General features: G+C 41.7%; 1 protein-coding gene across 2 annotated transcripts in view; it reads right to left on the minus strand.

Annotated features, from left to right (window-relative positions):
- Positions 1-17300, minus strand: part of PIK3C3 (phosphatidylinositol 3-kinase catalytic subunit type 3) — a 166183-nt gene that overhangs the window by 112895 nt on the left and 35988 nt on the right. For both annotated transcript variants that reach the window (XM_058171421.1, XM_058171419.1), the window contains 3 exons: positions 11717-11902; positions 9651-9805; positions 2985-3075 (listed from right to left, as the gene is read on the minus strand). In XM_058171421.1, the coding sequence (XP_058027404.1) occupies positions 2985-3075; positions 9651-9805; positions 11717-11902 (432 nt within the window). The remainder of the gene's footprint in view (positions 1-2984; positions 3076-9650; positions 9806-11716; positions 11903-17300) is intronic.

Below are 17300 nucleotides of genomic sequence, written 5' to 3' on the forward strand. Positions count from 1 at the left end.
ATCTATCTATCTATCTATCTATCTATCTATCTATCATCCATCCATTTTCTATCTCTATCTCTATCATCTATCTATCTATCTATCTATCTATCTATCTATCTATCTATCTATCTATCTATCTATCTATCTATCTATCTATCTATCCATCCATCTACTTATCTACCTACCTATCCATCATCCATCCATCCATGTCTGTCTGTCTATCTTATCTATCTATCTATCTATCTATCTATCTATCTATCTATCTATCTATCTATCTATCTATCTATCTATCTATCTATCTATCATCTTCAGCAATCCATCTGTATAAAACCACAATAAAATTGCAATTAAAAAAAAAATCTTAATTGCAAGTACTCTAGAGCTGGGCAAATAACCAATATGATGTTAGCTACTGAAATGGGTGACAAACAAAGTAAACAAACAAACTATAAATGAATGAAAGCCATGACTTTCCTCTATCAACAAAGCAGTGGAGAAGTTAAAACAAATAACAGAATAACAGGGTTGGAACCTGGAGGTCATCTAGTACAACCCCCTGCTCAGGCAGGAAAACCCTCTACCATTTCAGACAAATGATTGTCTAATCTTTTCTTTAAAAAATCTTCAGTGGTGGAGCATTCACAACTTCTGAAGGCAAGCTGTTCCACTGATGAATTGTTCCAAATGTCAACCCTATTGTTTTAGGTTGCTTCTCTCTTTGAATAGTTTCCATCCTTTGTCCTGGAAGTAATGATCTTACAATCATACTATACATAAATGATCTTTGTGATCATATCTCAAGTAATTGTGTTCTCTCTGCTGATGATGTCAAACTATTTAACATCACCGACAATACATCTACCATTCAAAAAGACCTTGATCGTCTAACTGCTTGGTCTAAAACTTGGCAACTCCAAATCTCAACCAGCAAATGCTCAGTCTATTGGAAAAAAGAACCCAAATACTAAGTACATGCTTGATGGACATTACCTTACAGATGACCCCCACCCTGTCAAAGACCTTGGAGTTTTCATATCAAATGACCTAAATGCCAAAGCCCACTGCAACTACATAGCAAAAAAGGCTCTAAGAGTTGTAAACCTAATCTTGCGTAGCTTCTTTTCCAAAAACACTACACTACTAACCAGAGCATATAAAACATTTGCTAGGCCAATTCTTGAATACTGCTTGCCTATCTGGAACTCATACCACATTTCAGACATCAATACAATTAAACGTGTCCAGAAATATTTTACAGGAAGAGTTCTCCACTCCTCTGAAAACAACAAAATACCTTATTGAAATCCTAGGCTTAGAAAACTTAGAACTCAGTCGCCTTCGACAAGACCTAAGTTTAACTCATAGAATCATCTATTATAATGTTCTTCCTGTTAAAGACTACTTCAGCTTCAATTGCAATAATACAAGAGCAACCAATAGATTTAAACTTAATGTTAACCGCTTTAATCTTGATTGCAGAAAATATGACTTCTGTAACAGAGTTATCAGTGCTTGGAACACATTATCTGACTCTGTGGTCTCTTCCCATAATCCCAAAAACTTTAACCAAAAACTTTCTCCTATTGACCTCACCCCATTCCTAAAAGGACTATAAGTGGCGTGCATAAGAGCACAAACGTGCCTACCGTTCCTGTCCTATTGTTTGTTTCTTTCTTTTTTTCTTCTTCTTATATATATATATATATGCTTATACTTCCTTATATTACCTCATATATATGTTTATATATTATATAATCTTTTTATGTGATGCTTATATATATTGTTGTGACAAAACAAATAAATAAATAATAAAAAAAGGGCCGTGGTGGCTCAGGCTGTAAGATAGCCTGTTATTAAAACACAGCTGCCTGCAATTACTGCAGGTTCTAGTCCCACCAGGCCCAAGGTTGACTCAGCCTTCCATCCTTTATAAGGTAGGTAAAATGAGGACCCAGATTGTTGGGGGGGCAATAAGTTGACTTTGTAAATATACAAATAGAATGAGACTATTGCCTTACACACTGTAAGCCGCCCTGAGTCTTCGGAGAAGGGCAAAATATAAATGTAAATTAAAAATAAATAAATAAATAAAATAAAATAAATAAAACAATCAGATCAATCACATTTGTAAGTCTGGTTTTAAAAAAGGGCCCGGCTTCAATTGTATGATTGTGGCTTTCGTTTTGACCTTTTTCAACACATATCTGGATCCAGATACCTACAGTAGTGGCCAAAATTGTGGAAATCTTTTGGGGAAAGTGTATTTTGGAGGTTTGATGGCTAATAACACCACTTTTTTGGGGGGGGAGTTTCAAGATAATCCTATTCCACTGCTGGAATGGCCTGGGAATACCCCAGAGCTCCACCCAATTGAAGATCTATGGAGCCGACTATTTATTTATTTATTTATTTATTTATTTATTTATTTATTTATTTATTTATTTATTTATTTATTTATTTATTTATTTATTTATTTATTTATTTATTTATTTATTTTATTAGATTTTTATACCGCCCTTCTCCCGAAGGACTCAGGGACTAAAGAAACTGGTTAGTCAGAAACGGCCCAGCAATAAAACCCAGTTAATAGAAGCAATCGTCCAAACTTGGTTTCACATTATAACAGCTGCAGAACTAAAAGACTTGGTTCACTCCATGGGAAGATGTTGTATGACTATAATTCATGCTAAAAGTTACTCGACTAAGTATTAACTGACACGGGGATAATTTTTGTATATCTCATTTTTTCTATCTGTTTCACTTTTCTTCTTTATACTGTAACTGCTATTCTAATAGCAAATGCTTCATCAAAGTTATTGCATTACATTCTTGATTAAATTATCTTTCCAGTGATATATAAATTTATGGAACTACTCCAAAAAAAAAAGTGGTGTTATTAGCCAGTTTTAGAAAATAAACTTTTCCCAAATGGTTTCCACAATTTTGCCCGCTGCTGTACGCACATGCAGGCAGAAACAAAAGGAACTGTTTACTCTGCTCACCTCAAGGTTTTCATTCTCAGCCGATTCTTTCGTTTTTGCAGTTGGTAGCGGGGAAGAAATAAGGGGCAGAGGGCTTGTGATGATCTGTGAGCTGAGGAGAAGGGGGGAAAAACAAGAAGATGAGAGAGAGAAAATTCTGATGTACAGTATTCTGGGGAAAAAAATGTCAATGGGTTCGTGCTTTAAGAAATGAAAACAGTTGCAATTAAAATATCTGCACGTGTTAAAAGAAGAAGGGAAAAATTATACTTGGTTTCAATATGAGCAACTACGTGCTAGATGGAAGGAAGATCAGAAAATTGGTATAGCGCAGAATGAGGAAAATTTGGTAAAGCAAATTAGAAATCAGTCTCAGGAGCATATAAAGAGATTGTATAATGTGTTACTTGAAATAGATTCTGAAAGGGACTTGGTAAAGGACTGTATGATAAAGTGGGCACAAAATTTTCAGGAGCCAATATTATTGGAAACTTGGGAAAAAATTTGGGTTAGAAATGTTAAATTCACACAGGCACAGAATTTAAGAGAACATTTTTATAAAATGTTTTATAGATGGCATTTAGATCCTAAGAAACTATCGTGTATGTATCCAGATATGCAAGAAAAATGTTGGAGATGTAATTGTGATGACGCTACATATTTTCATATTTGGTGGACTTGTAAGGATATTAAGGCCTTTTGGATAAAAATTTGGTGGATTTTACAAAATGTTCTGAAAAAGAAGGTAAAGTTCCTGCCGCAATTTTTTCTGCTGGGAATTATTACGGACTGTACAGTAATTGAGACTAAATTGATTTCAAATCTAATAACAGCAGCAAGATTACTGATAGGACAGTATTGGAAGAAAAAAGAAGTACCCATAATAGAAGAATGGATATTGAAAGTTGCCAATTTGGCTGAGATGGCGAAAATCTCAGCCTTTTTGAAAGACAATACGCAAGAAAGATACTTAAAGGAATGGAAAAAAATGGATTGACTATATTCAAACCAGATATCAGACTAAGAGTTATCAGACTGCCTTTGAATGATTAGGATGTATTATTTTTGATTGTTTTGGGGGAAGTTAGGAACTGATGAGAATTGTAGGAGTATAACTAAGTTGGGAGGGAAATTTTTTTAGCATATGTTTGTTTTATTTTTAACTACACCTTGTGTTTGTTCTGGGAAGTCAGAGGGGGGGGGAAGAGGGGGGAAGGGGGGGAAATTTTGTAAAACTTTTTCAATAAAAAAAAAAGAAATGAAAACAGAATAACACAGTGGGAAGGGGCTTCGGAGGTATTCTAGTCCAGCCCCTTGCTCTAGCAAAAAACCCTATATTGAAAGGAATTGAGTTGAAGTATTATTTATTTTATTTATTTTATTTTTATTTATTTTATTTTATAAAGTTGAAGAGTTTGTAGAATTGAAGTTAATATTTTTTTTTAAAAAAAAATGATGGTTATAAATCCGGGATGTCCAAACTTGGCCCCTTGAAGAGTGATGGACTTCAACTCCCAGAATTCCCCAGCCAGCAACTTGCTCATATTTATCGCTCATGCTGGCTGGGGGATTCTGGGAGTTGAAGTCCCTCACTCTTCAAAGGGCCAAGTTTGGACACCCCTGTAAATTAATTGAATTAATTTAATATAGTGAATTTGTCAGAAAATAGGATTCCGTTTTTATTGGAGTCATCAAAGAATACTTTAAAATGGATTTCTTGTCTTGGCATTGCAAGAATATTGCAGGCTCTGGCTCACATGATTTGGTCATGTCCTATCATGGCCTCAGTTTGGTTTCAAGTTATAAGTCATGTCAATATAGTATTGGAGAAAAAATATTTATTTATTTATATTTATATCCTGCCTTCATTTTTTTTTTAAATAAACAACTTAAGGCAGGGAACATACCCAATCCTCCTACTTTCATTCTATTTTCCAGCAACAACCCTGTGAGGTAGGTTGGGCTGAGAAAGAGTGACTGATCCAAAGTCACCCATCCAGATTTTATGCCTAAAATAGGATTAGAACTCACCATCTCCTGGTGATTGGCCCAAAGTCACCCACCCAGCTCTCATGCCTAAGGCAGGACTAGAACTCGCAGTCACATTGTGATTGGCTCAAAGTCACCAGCCGGCTTTCATGCCTTAAGGTGGAACTAGAACTCACCATCTCTTAATGATTGACTCAAAGTTACCCAACCGGCTTTCATGACTTAAGGCTGGATTAGAACTCAAGAGATTCCTGGGCCAAACACACGGAGGCTGTGAGTTCTAGTCCTGTCTTAGGCGCAGAAATCGCTGGATTACTTTGATTCCTACGTCAAGTGCCTGATCTTCGGACCTTTCGTCGTGAGCTAAAAACATATTTATTTACTCAAGCGGGACTGGCATAATAGTTTGATTTTATATTGGGGTTTTATTAATATTTTAAATTTTAAATTCATTTTTAACTATCAGCCATTTAGTAATTGCTATATTTTAATTCCTTTTAATTGTATATATCTTGTATTTTATTTCTGGCTGTACACCGCCCTGAGTCCTTCGGGAGAAGGGCGGTATAAAAATTTAATAAAATAAATAAATAAATAAATTCATTCACTCTCTCTCAAACCAACCCACCTCACAGGGTTGTCATTCTTGGGAAAATAGGAGGTGAAAGGAACATTAAGTATGCCCCCCGCCCGAGTGTATAAAGTAATAAAAGCAGGGTAAAATTCTAATCCGATTATAATAAATTCCCACAGCAAACAAAGGGAGCAAACTAAGCCATGTTCCTAAGCGTATAAAATATTTTAAAAAATTCAAACACATTCATGAATGTGTTTGAATTGCCCTTCGTTGCGATTTTGCAATTACATGTACACTTTCCGTTGCAAACGTACAACCTTCTTCAATAATGAATTGTTGTTTTTTTTAAAAAAAATGTGAAATCAATAGCCAGCGCTTGTGAAAAAATGTACATATAACTTCCTTGGCTGCCAAGAATTGTTTCCTGCAATGCAATGCCTCGTTTATGATTTTGCAGTTAACCTTCCATACATTTGCCTCCCGTAGAGGATTAATTATTAATTTAATTATTTCGAGGTAAGCACATTTATTCAGAAGTAAACCACGCAAACCAGGGTCCTGCTGGGTTGAATGGATGTCGCTTCCTCCTTGAGGAGATTTAAAAGAGCAAACTGCAAATATGAATACCCGTAATTGCTTGATAATTTCAAAATGGTGGTAGGCTCAAATCTTTCTTTTACAAGCGGGCTGTTTAGCAAGGTTAGATAGACTTAGGCTTAATTAAGCAAACCACCTACAGGAAGTCCTTAAATTATGACCGGTCGCTTAGTGTCGGTTCAAAGTTACAATGGACCTCCTTGCCAGGAGGGCGGCCGGGGGCGAACGGACAAGCAGCCCTTGACTTACAAAAGTTTATTTAGTGACCGAAGTTACTGTACTTTTTGAATAGAATAGAATAGAATAGAATAGAATAGAATTTTTTATTGGCCAAGTGTGATTGGACACACAAGGAATTTGTCTTGGTGCATGTGGTCTCAGTGTACATAAAAGAAAAGATACGTTCATCAAGGTACAACATTTATAACACAAATGATGGTCAATAATCAATATAAATCATAAGGACTGCCAGCAACTAAGTTACAGTCAAATAGTCATAAGTGGAAAGAGATGGGTGATGGGAACGATGAGAAGATTAATAGTAGTGCAGATTTAGTAAATAGTTTGACAGTGTTGAGGGAAATATTTGTTTAGCAGAGTGATGGCGTTTGGGGAAAAAACTGTTCTTGTGTCTAGTTGTTCTGGTGTGCAGTTCTCTATAGCGTCGTTTTGAGGGTAGGAGTTGAAACAGTTTATGCCCTGGATGCGAGGGATCTGTAAATATTTTCACGGCCCTCTTCTTGATTCATGCAGTATTCAGGTCCTCAATGGAAGGCAGGTTGGTAGCAATTATTTTTCTGAAGTTCTAATTATCCTCTGAAGTCTGTGTCTTTCTTGTTGGGTTGCAGAAATGAACCAGACAGTTATAGAGGTGCAAATGACAGACTCAATAATTCCTCTGTAGAACTGGATCAGTATCTCCTTGGGCAGTTTGAGCTTACTGAGTTGGCGCAGAAAGAACATTCTTTGTTGTCCTTTTTTGATGATGTTTTTGATGTTAGCTGTCCATTTTAGATCTTGTGATATGATAGAACCTAGAAATTTAAAGGTTTCTACTGTTGATACTGTGTTGTCTAGTATTGTGAGAGGTGGAAGTATGGAAGGGTTTCTCCTAAAGTCTAAGTATAGTTGAAGTATAAGTTGAAGTATAAGACACACATTTTTTCCCCCTAAAAGAGAGTGGAAACGTTGGTGCATCTTGTACACCGAATACAGCCATTTTTGGCCTCCTGAAACCCCGCCCTGTGAGTTCCATTTTTGCCAAAAAGAGGCCCATTTTTCGCAAAAAACGGGATACGCAGAGGGTTTGGAAGGCCTGCAGAGTACTCCTGGGGGCCCGGGAGGGCAAAACCCAGACGTACTAAGGCTTGTTTTCCTCTTCAAAATCTTGGTGTGCTTTATACTCCGGTACATCTTATAGTCCGAAAAATACAGTACGATGCAGAGGTGAAATCCAACAGGTTCTGACAGGTTCTGGAGAACTGGTAGCGGAAATTTTAAGCAGTTCGGAGATCCGGTAGTGGAAAATTTGGAGAATCAGCAAATACTACCTGGCCTCAGAATGGGAATGGATGGGAATGGAGATTTTGTAATATCCTTCCCCTGGAGCGGGATGGGAAAGGAGACTTTGCAGTATCCTTCCCCTGCCACGCCCACAGAACTGGTAGTACAAAAAATTGGATTTCACCACTGGTACAATGGCACTGAAAAAAGTGACTTATGACCTTTTTCACTCTTACGTCCATTGCTGCATCCCCACGGTCATGTGATCAAAATCAAAATGGGCAACTGACTCATATTTACGACCGTTGCAGTGTCCTGGGGTCACGCGATCCCCTTTAGCGACCTTCTGACAAGCGAAGACAGATTTACTGAACAACCGTGGGATTAATTTAACCGCCGCAGTGATTCACTTAAACAACACTGGCGAGAAAGGTGTTATGCTCCCGTCGGGCGTCTGAATCTGCAGGGGAAGATGAGCTGGCACAAGAACTGACAGCGAGGGAGAAGGCGGCTCCATTGGCCTTGGAGGAAAGTGGGGAAGGGCAGAGTCAGTCCAGGCAAGGTCTTTCGGAATTAGTAAGGCCTGCAGGCAGGGAGGAACAAAGGCAAGATTCACAGGAGAGGCAGAGCTCAGACGACGAGCAAGAACCACCCCCTCCTGATGCAGGGCTTGGAGAGTGCAGAGAAGGCGTGATTGTTGTGGTCCGTCAGCAGTCTACGGAGCCGGCAATGGAGTCAGACAGCGATGAGGCTGAGGTGAGGCCAGGGCCATTGGGAAGTGAGGTGCGGACTCCAGAGCCTCCAGAGACTGATGGTAGTGAGGCAGAGGAACAGGAGGAGCCTGTTCCTAATGCACGCATGAGAAGAGCTGCCAGAAGGCAAAAGCAGCTCAAGCAAAGAGGACAACTTGGGAGTAAGGCCAAGAGATGATTGGCCACTCCCATAAGGCTTAAGACCAGCATCAGCATTTCAGGTTTGCCGGAAAACAACGTAGCTGCATCTTCTGCTTCGTCTTCTGCTTCGTATATGTCTTTGTTTTTGTGGCTTCTGGACGTTTGCCAGGAAGGGCCTTTGGCAGTTTGCCTAATTGGACTAAGGTTTGTGAGATAACTGAGGAATTTGTGTTGGGAGGCATTTGTTTTACTTTGAGTTGAACGACTCTGGGAATGAAGTAATTTCCAGCTGTTCGAATAAAGTTTGTTTTTCCACGGACTAAGTTTATTACTACCTACTTGGGCCTGGGTAACAACAGTGATCAGTACAGATGGAGCAGGCTACTCACGAGGAGTGACTTGGGGGTGGGAGGGGGACAACTGGGAAACTTTGGCCTCCGATCATTCAGCTTGGAGGCTAAAGACGCAGCATGGCCTTCTCCAGTTCGAAGAGACATTTGTTCGGCAGGCTGAGGCAAAGAGGCAGTCCCGGAAGCAGCGAAATCTGGGGGCTGGGAGGGGGACAGAATGTATCTGCCCTCCGTGTGGAAGGGATTGCCACTCTCGAATTGGCCTTTTTAGCCACACTAGATGCTGTTTTAGGATCTCTTTCCAGAGCACGATACCATAGTGCATAAGAGCAATGTTCCCTTTAGTTGTATTCATTTTATGTGTTCAATTCATGCTTATACTTATATATATCATTTAATATGATATTTGACAAAATAAATAAATAGTCTTTTGAGACTGAAGGATGCCCATGCAATGCCAATGAAAATGGTGTCTAGTGTCACATGATTGCATTTTATGGTGGTTTTCCAAAATCTGGCATTTTTCCCCCCCTATTTTCAGCAGAACCGACGACGCGTAGCAAGCCATCTGTTCACGTAACAAATGTGGTATTTCGGTGAATGACCATGGTGCTTGTTTTACGACCACAGTAGCCACAAAGAAAAGATCATAAAATCAAGCCAGTCTGATAGGTAACCCAATTTACAACCGTCGTGACTTGCAACCATAGTGGGCAGGCTCCATTCTGGTCGTAACTCGAGGCGTACCTACTTAACGTCCAGCAAATCTTTCACCTACCTTTCTATTTCAGGAGCAGTGACTCCAGAGGCGGCCATACTCTCCGAGACGGATCCTTGAGTTTCCTTCTTTGTGGGCTCCAACCCACTTTTGATGTCATCAAAATTTTCATATTTCAAAGCTTGGACAAGCTGCAGCAAATACATCAGCAGATCCTGGGGAGAAAACATGGGAAGTAGAGAAATTTGATATGGGAAATGATATATATATATTTACAATGAGGAAGGGGCCAGAAAGGGTTGAGGTGGGCTAAGAAGGGGGAAGATAAAGACTGTTATTAACACAGCTGCTTGCAATTAATGCAGGTTCAAGTCCCACCAGGCCCAAGGTTGACTCAGCCTTCCATCCTTTATAAGGTAGGTAAAATGAGGACCCAGATTGTTGGGGGCAATAAGTTGACTTTGTATATAATATATACAAATGGATGAAGACTATTGCTTAACATAGTGTAAGCCGCCTTGAGTCTTCGGAGAAGGGCGGGATATAAATGCAAATAAAAAAAAAACAATAATGGCATCTTCATTATCATCATTCCTGCCATAAATTGAAGAGAGGGCTGGCTGAGGAATTCTGGGAATTGGAGTCACTTGCATGTCTTTGCTTTAAAACAGGGGTCGTCAACCGTGGAGACTTTAAGACTTGTGGACTTCCAGTTCCCAGAATTCCTCATGGTGGCTGGAGAATTCTGGGAGTTGAAGTCCACAAGTCTTAAAGTCACTTGCATGTCCTTGCTTTAAAACAGGGGTCATCAACCGTGGAGACTTTAAGACTTGTGGACTCTTCCAATTCCCAGAATTCCTCATGGTGGCTGGAGATTTCTGGGAGTTGAAGTCCACAAGTTTTAAAGTCAACAAGTTTGGAGATCCTGGCTGAGGAATTCCAGGTGTGAAATGGTATAGGGTTTCCTGCTTGACCAGCGGGTTGGAATAGAAGACCTTCAAGGTCCCTTCCAACTCTTTTATTCTCTTATTCGCGAAGATTTTACCTGCCTTGCAGGACACTGAGCCTGGCTAGGTGGCTCAGTGGTTAAGACACCGAGCTTATCGATCAGAAAGGTGGGTAGTTCGGTGGTTCATATCCCTAGTACAGGTCTCCTGTGTGAGCAGGGGGTTGTAGTAGATGACCTCCAAGATCCCTTCCAAGTCTGTTACTGTTTAACCTTTTCTAAATAGAGTCTGTCCTTGTTCACCGGAGGCTTTTTAAGAAGAGCTTGGACATTGTTTGGAATGGCACAGGGTTTCCGGTCTGAGGAGGTGGTTGGACTAGAACAGGGGTCTCCAACCTTGGTCCCTTTAAGACTTGTGGACTTCAACTCTGGGAGTTGAAGTCCACAAGTCTTAAAGGGACCAAGGTTGGAGACCCCTGGACTAGAAGACCTCTCAGGTCCCTTTATTTTTTTATTTATTTTATTATTATTTATTTGATTTTTATACCGCCCTTCTCCTGAAGGACTCAGGGCGGTGTACAGGCAAAATAAAACGAACAATACAAAGTACAATTTAAAATGTGATTTAAAAAACTTGTTTAAATTAGCCTGGAAATTTAAAATTTACCATACATTAAAAACCCCATTTAAAATTGATAAAAATTTGACATTAAAATTCAATTCAAGCCAGCCCCGCACGGATGAAAAGGTGTGTCTTCAGTTCGCGGTGGAAAGTCCGAAGGTCAGGTATTTGGCGTAAACCCGGGGGAAGCTCGTTCCAGAGTGTGGGAGCCCCCACAGAGAAGGCCCTTCCCCTGGGGGCCGCCAGCCGACATTGTTTGGCGGACGGCACCCTGAGAAGTCCCTCTCTGTGAGAGCGTACGGGTCGGTGGGAGGCATGTGGTAACAGCAGGCGGTCCCGTAGGTACCCAGACCCTAAGCCATGGTGCGCTTTAAAGGTCGTAACCAACACCTTAAAGTGCACTCGAAAGGCCACAGGTAGCCAGTGCAGTCTGCGCAGGAGCGGTGTTACATGGGAGCTACGCGTAGCTCCCTCTATCACCCGCGCAGCTGCATTCTGGACTAACTGAAGCCTCCGAGTGCACTTCAAGTGCACTTCCAACTCTTGTCATCCCGTTACCTCATCATCCGCTTGCTGCAATCTGGCCACAGCATAACGGCGCACGGTTGGGTTGGTGAACTGGGAGGACAGAAGCTCCAAGGAATCCTCCACATCCATCGGCTTCCATTTGCCCAGGAGTTCTAGAGCTTGCTTTGCTTCTTGAGGAAGAGACCAGTTGACGCACTTCAAGAATTTGGTCAAGGCCTGGGGATCAAAAGTCAAGACATCGGTCAACGTCCCTTTCCCCAATGTAGAGGCGACATCAAGCAAGAAAAGAGTATTTTTTTTTTAATGGAATGTCAGAAGAGACGATGGGCTGATCTTACAACAAGCTACAGGCAGACCTCTTAAAACTGGGACTTCAAATTCCCATTGATAAGTTACACGGATAGAAGAAAAAACCTCTGTTGTTTAGGATTGGCCTGTTGTTTAGGATTGGCCTTGGTGCTCTCTGAGCTTGGTTGTTTTCTTGCACGCATTTCATTATCCCTCATCAGTGCTAGAAGTAGTGGAGTTTGCAGGGAGGGTGGGGAGGAGGAGGAAGGGGAGGAAGAAGATTGATGCTCTGTGAGCAGGGCTGAAATCTAAATTTTTTTGCTACCGGTTCTGTGGGAGTGGCTTGGTGGGCATGGCTTGGTGGGGAGAGGGCGTCATGTGGCTATGTGACGGGAGATCAAAAGACAGAAACTCACTAACAATGTTCTGCTTGAGCAGAGGGTTGGACTAGATCAGAGGTCTCCAACCTTGGCCAGTTTGACCACTCTGAAGATCAGCTTCTGGGAAGGGAGGTTTTGCTTCTTGTTCTCAGAGAAGGTCTATCCTCTCCCATCTCATAGCTCAGAGGTCTCCAAACTTGGTCCTTTTAAGACTTGTGGACTTCCAGAGTCCCTCAGCCAGCAAAGGTGGCTGAGGAATTCTGGGAGTTGAAGTCCACAAGTCTTAAAGTGATCAAGGTTGGAGACCCCTGGCCTAGATGACCTCCAGGTCCCTTCCAGCCCTGGATTATCCTCTGAAGCTGCATCTAGTGCCAGGTTTGTACCCCTTCCTTCCTCTCCTCCTTTCTTCCTTCCTTCCTTCCTTCCTCTCCTCCTTTCTTCCTTCCTTCCTCTCCTCCTTTCTTCCTTCCTTCCTCTCCTCCTTTCTTCCTTCCTTCCTTCCTCTCCTCCTTTCTTCCTTCCTTCCTTCCTTCCTTCCTTCCTTCCTCTCCTCCTTTCTTCCTTCCTTCCTTCCTTCCTTCCTCTCCTCCTTTCTTCCTTCCTTCCTTCCTCTCCTCCTTTCTTCCTTCCTTCCTCTCCTCCTTTCTTCCTTCCTTCCTTCCTTCCTTCCTCTCCTCCTTTCTTCCTTCCTTCCCTTCTTCCTTCCTTCCTTTCTTCCTTCCTTCCTTCCTCTCCTCCTTTCTTCCTTCCTTCCTTCCTTCCTTCCTCTCCTCCTTTCTTCCTTCCTTCCTTCCTTCCTTCCTCTCCTCCTTTCTTCCTTCCTTCCTTCCTTCCTCTCCTCCTTTCTTCCTTCCTTCCTCTCCTCCTTTCTTCCTTCCTTCCTTCCTTCCTCTCCTCCTTTCTTCCTTCCTTCCTCTCCTCCTTTCTTCCTTCCTTCCTTCCTCTCCTCCTTTCTTCCTTCCTTCCTTCCTTCCTTCCTCTCCTCCTTTCTTCCTTCCTTCCTCTCCTCCTTTCTTCCTTCCTTCCTCTCCTCCTTTCTTCCTTCCTTCCTTCCTTCCTCTCCTCCTTTCTTCCTTCCTTCCTTCCTTCCTTCCTCTCCTCCTTTCTTCCTTCCTTCCTTCCTTCCTCTCCTCCTTTCTTCCTTCCTTCCTTCCTCTCCTCCTTTCTTCCTTCCTTCCTTCCTTCCTCTCCTCCTTTCTTCCTTCCTTCCTCTCCTCCTTTCTTCCTTCCTTCCTTCCTCTCCTCCTTTCTTCCTTCCTTCCTTCCTTCCTTCCTCTCCTCCTTTCTTCCTTCCTTCCTCTCCTCCTTTCTTCCTTCCTTCCTTCCTTCCTTCCTTCCTTCCTCTCCTCCTTTCTTCCTTCCTTCCTTCCTCTCCTCCTTTCTTCCTTCCTTCCTCTCCTCCTTTCTTCCTTCCTTCCTTCCTTCCTTCCTTCCTTCCTTCCTTCCTTCCTCTCCTCCTTTCTTCCTTCCTTCCTTCCTCTCCTCCTTTCTTCCTTCCTTCCTCTCCTCCTTTCTTCCTTCCTTCCTTCCTTCCTCTCCTCCTTTCTTCCTTCCTTCCTCTCCTCCTTTCTTCCTTCCTTCCTCTCCTCCTTTCTTCCTTCCTTCCTTCCTTCCTTCCTTCCTTCCTTCCTCTCCTCCTTTCTTCCTTCCTTCCTTCCTCTCCTCCTTTCTTCCTTCCTTCCTCTCCTCCTTTCTTCCTTCCTTCCTCTCCTCCTTTCTTCCTTCCTTCCTTCCTTCCTTCCTCTCCTCCTTTCTTCCTTCCTTCCTTCCTTCCTCTCCTCCTTTCTTCCTTCCTTCCTCTCCTCCTTTCTTCCTTCCTTCCTTCCTTCCTTCCTTCCTTCCTTCCTCTCCTCCTTTCTTCCTTCCTTCCTTCCTTCCTCTCCTCCTTTCTTCCTTCCTTCCTCTCCTCCTTTCTTCCTTCCTTCCTCTCCTCCTTTCTTCCTTCCTTCCTCTCCTCCTTTCTTCCTTCCTTCCTTCCTCTCCTCCTTTCTTCCTTCCTTCCTTCCTTCCTCTCCTCCTTTCTTCCTTCCTTCCTTCCTTCCTCTCCTCCTTTCTTCCTTCCTTCCTTCCTCTCCTCCTTTCTTCCTTCCTTCCTTCCTTCCTTCCTTCCTTCCTTCCTTCCTCTCCTCCTTTCTTCCTTCCTTCCTCTCCTCCTTTCTTCCTTCCTTCCTCTCCTCCTTTCTTCCTTCCTTCCTCTCCTCCTTTCTTCCTTCCTTCCTTCCTCTCCTATTTAATGTATGACTGTTTGTTTTAATGAACTATACCTTGTGTTTGCTCCGGAAGTCGGGGGAGGGGGTTTTGGAGGGAGGGGGGAAGGTGGGAGAGGGGGAAAAATTTAATTGTTGTTCTAAAACTTTTTCAATTAAAAAAAAAAAGAAAAGAAAAAAAAAAGAAAAATGCTTTTAAAAGTTTTTTAAAAAACACCTCTGATGATCCTGCAGCTCAGCTGGGGCGGGAGGGAGGGATTTTTGCTACCGGTTCTCCGAACCACCGGCCGCCATCGCTATCGGATCGGGCGATCCGGTACGAACCGGGAGCATTTCACCCCTGTCTGTGAGGTTCTTGCTTTCTTGCAGATGTTTCATTACCTAACTAACCAACATCATCAGTGCTAAAAGTAGTGGAGTTTGCAAGGGGGAGGAGGGGGAGGAGGGGGAGGAGGAGGATTGGTGCTTTCTGAGCTTGGTTGCTTTCTTGCAGATGTTTCATTACCTAACTAGGCAACATCATCAGTGCTAGAAGTAGTGGAGTTTGTGGGGAGGAGGAGGTGGAGGTGGAGGAGGAGGAATGTGGGGTCCTTGGTGCTCTCTGAGCTTGGTTGTTTTCTTGTAGACGTTTCATGACCCAACTAGGTAACATTATCAGTGCTAGAAGGGAGTAGGGTTTGCAAAGAGGAGGAGGAGGAGGAGGAGAAGGAGGAGGAGGAGGAGGAGGAGGAGGAAAAGGAGGAGGAGGAGGAGGAGGAGGAGGAGGAGGATTGGTGCTGTCTGAGCTTGGTTGCTTTCTTCAAGATGTTTCATTACGGACTTCCGGGTGGCTCCACCTCTTCGCTGAGCCCTAATTAAAGGGGCTCCGCACTGAACATCGTAAAGCCAGGAAAAGCCGGCTTTAATCTTTTTCCCTGGATGAAAGGGGAAGATAAGAGCAGCAGGAAATGTTGGTAGACCTCCCCAGAGGCTTTGTTTTAATTAAGCAGAGCTTCGAAGGGTCGACGGGTCCCATAAATATTCCTGCCATAAGCTCCGACTTCAGTGCGCTCCTGCAAAAGCAGGAAAAGAAGAAAGTGTCCATCTCTGCTAATTGTCTTATCTTTATGGATCTCTTTAAGCAGACGGAATGAGTGCCAGCGGACAATTATTGGATTGCAAGTATTTTTGATTTCCTGACTTCTACCTTCTAAAAAAGAGAAAAAAATTTTTCCTTTGTTTTAATTGACTCTTAAAGATGGCGCCTGAACGGGAGTGAAAGTGACGAATGGAATTTCAAACAGTCTGTGCAACTAAGAAGATAAGAAATGTTATGTGTGGATTTTAATGAAGTGAACTGAGCTCTCCTATACTTAAAGGGAAAAGAGAAGTTTCTAGACTTATATTTTGTGAATTTTAAAACTGAAATGGCTACTAAACCACCTAAGACTGGGGGCAGAAGGGTTCTGAACCAGCTTTAGAAGATCTGATTAAAGAGCAAGGAAAGTGTCTGAAGAAAGGTTTAAGGAGATTATGGATAATAATGAGAAAATAAGAGAAGAAATAAAGAGAATAATAAAAAATAAGAGAAGATATCTTGATGGCTTTACAAGGTTTGGCAAAAAGACTGGAGGAGGTGGAGGAGGAGGTGCAAGAAATTGTTCAGTCAAATCAACAAATAGAAAATAGAATGGGGGGAATGCAAATCAAATTGGATAAAAATGAAGATCAAGTGGTGGTGATGCAGTATAGAATGATGGAAGGAGCTCTGAGAATTAGAGGTTTGAATGAGGAGAAAGGGAAGATTTAAAAAATTTTATCAGAAGCTCTGGCTGAATTTATTGAACTTGATCCACAAGAGGTTGCTTATCAAATTGACAAAATTTATAGAGTTAATTCTTGGATTGCTAGGCAAAAGAAACTTCCTAGAGACATTGTGGTTTATTTTTTGAAAAGAACAGTGAGGAATCAAATTTTGCAAGTTGCTTTTCAGAAAAACTTGAAAATAGGGAACAGGAGTTGAAGGTTTTGAAAGAGATTCCTCCCAAGATGTTAAGGGATAGGAAAGACTTTACATTTTTTACACAAGAACTTAAGAAGTACCAGATTCAATTTAGATGGGAGGTTCCAGTTGGCTTGACAGTGTATTATCAAGGAAGGAGATATCGTATTGACACAGTGCTTAAGGCCAAAGATTTTCTTTCTACAGTGCTGAAATTTGAAATAGAAATAATACAAAAAAAAATTCAAGAGACTCAAATGGGTGTGGAAGCTGAGGTGATTCCAGTGATGTTCCCACCAGAGGAACAACCACAAGAACAAAGACTGACGAGGGGAGCCCTTAAGCGTAAAGAAAAGGAGCAACAAACTCAAAGTAAAGTTCAGGATTCTGCTACAGAAGCGGTGGGAGGAGCACGGCCGAAGATACGGAGGACGATCTTCAGTTGATTGCTCAAAGGCTTCAGCAGCCCAGTAATGGCAAATAAAATCTTGACTTGGAATGTCAATGGTTTGAACTCAGCTCAGAAGAGAAGAAAAATATTTCATTATTTGAAACAATTTAAAATGATGTTATTTGCTTACAAGAAACGCATATTAAATTATCAGATCAAAAGTACCTAATAAACTCAAAGTTAGGTAAACATTTTGTTGCTTCAGCTTTGGAGAAAAACATGGCATAGTGGTTTATTTGAGAAAAGATATACCAGCCAAGTTAATAGAGGCAGATATTCACGGAAGATATATTGCTATTGAACTTAC

Source organism: Ahaetulla prasina, chromosome 2, assembly GCF_028640845.1.
Source record: "Ahaetulla prasina isolate Xishuangbanna chromosome 2, ASM2864084v1, whole genome shotgun sequence".
Classification (NCBI taxonomy): Eukaryota; Metazoa; Chordata; class Lepidosauria; order Squamata; family Colubridae; genus Ahaetulla; species Ahaetulla prasina.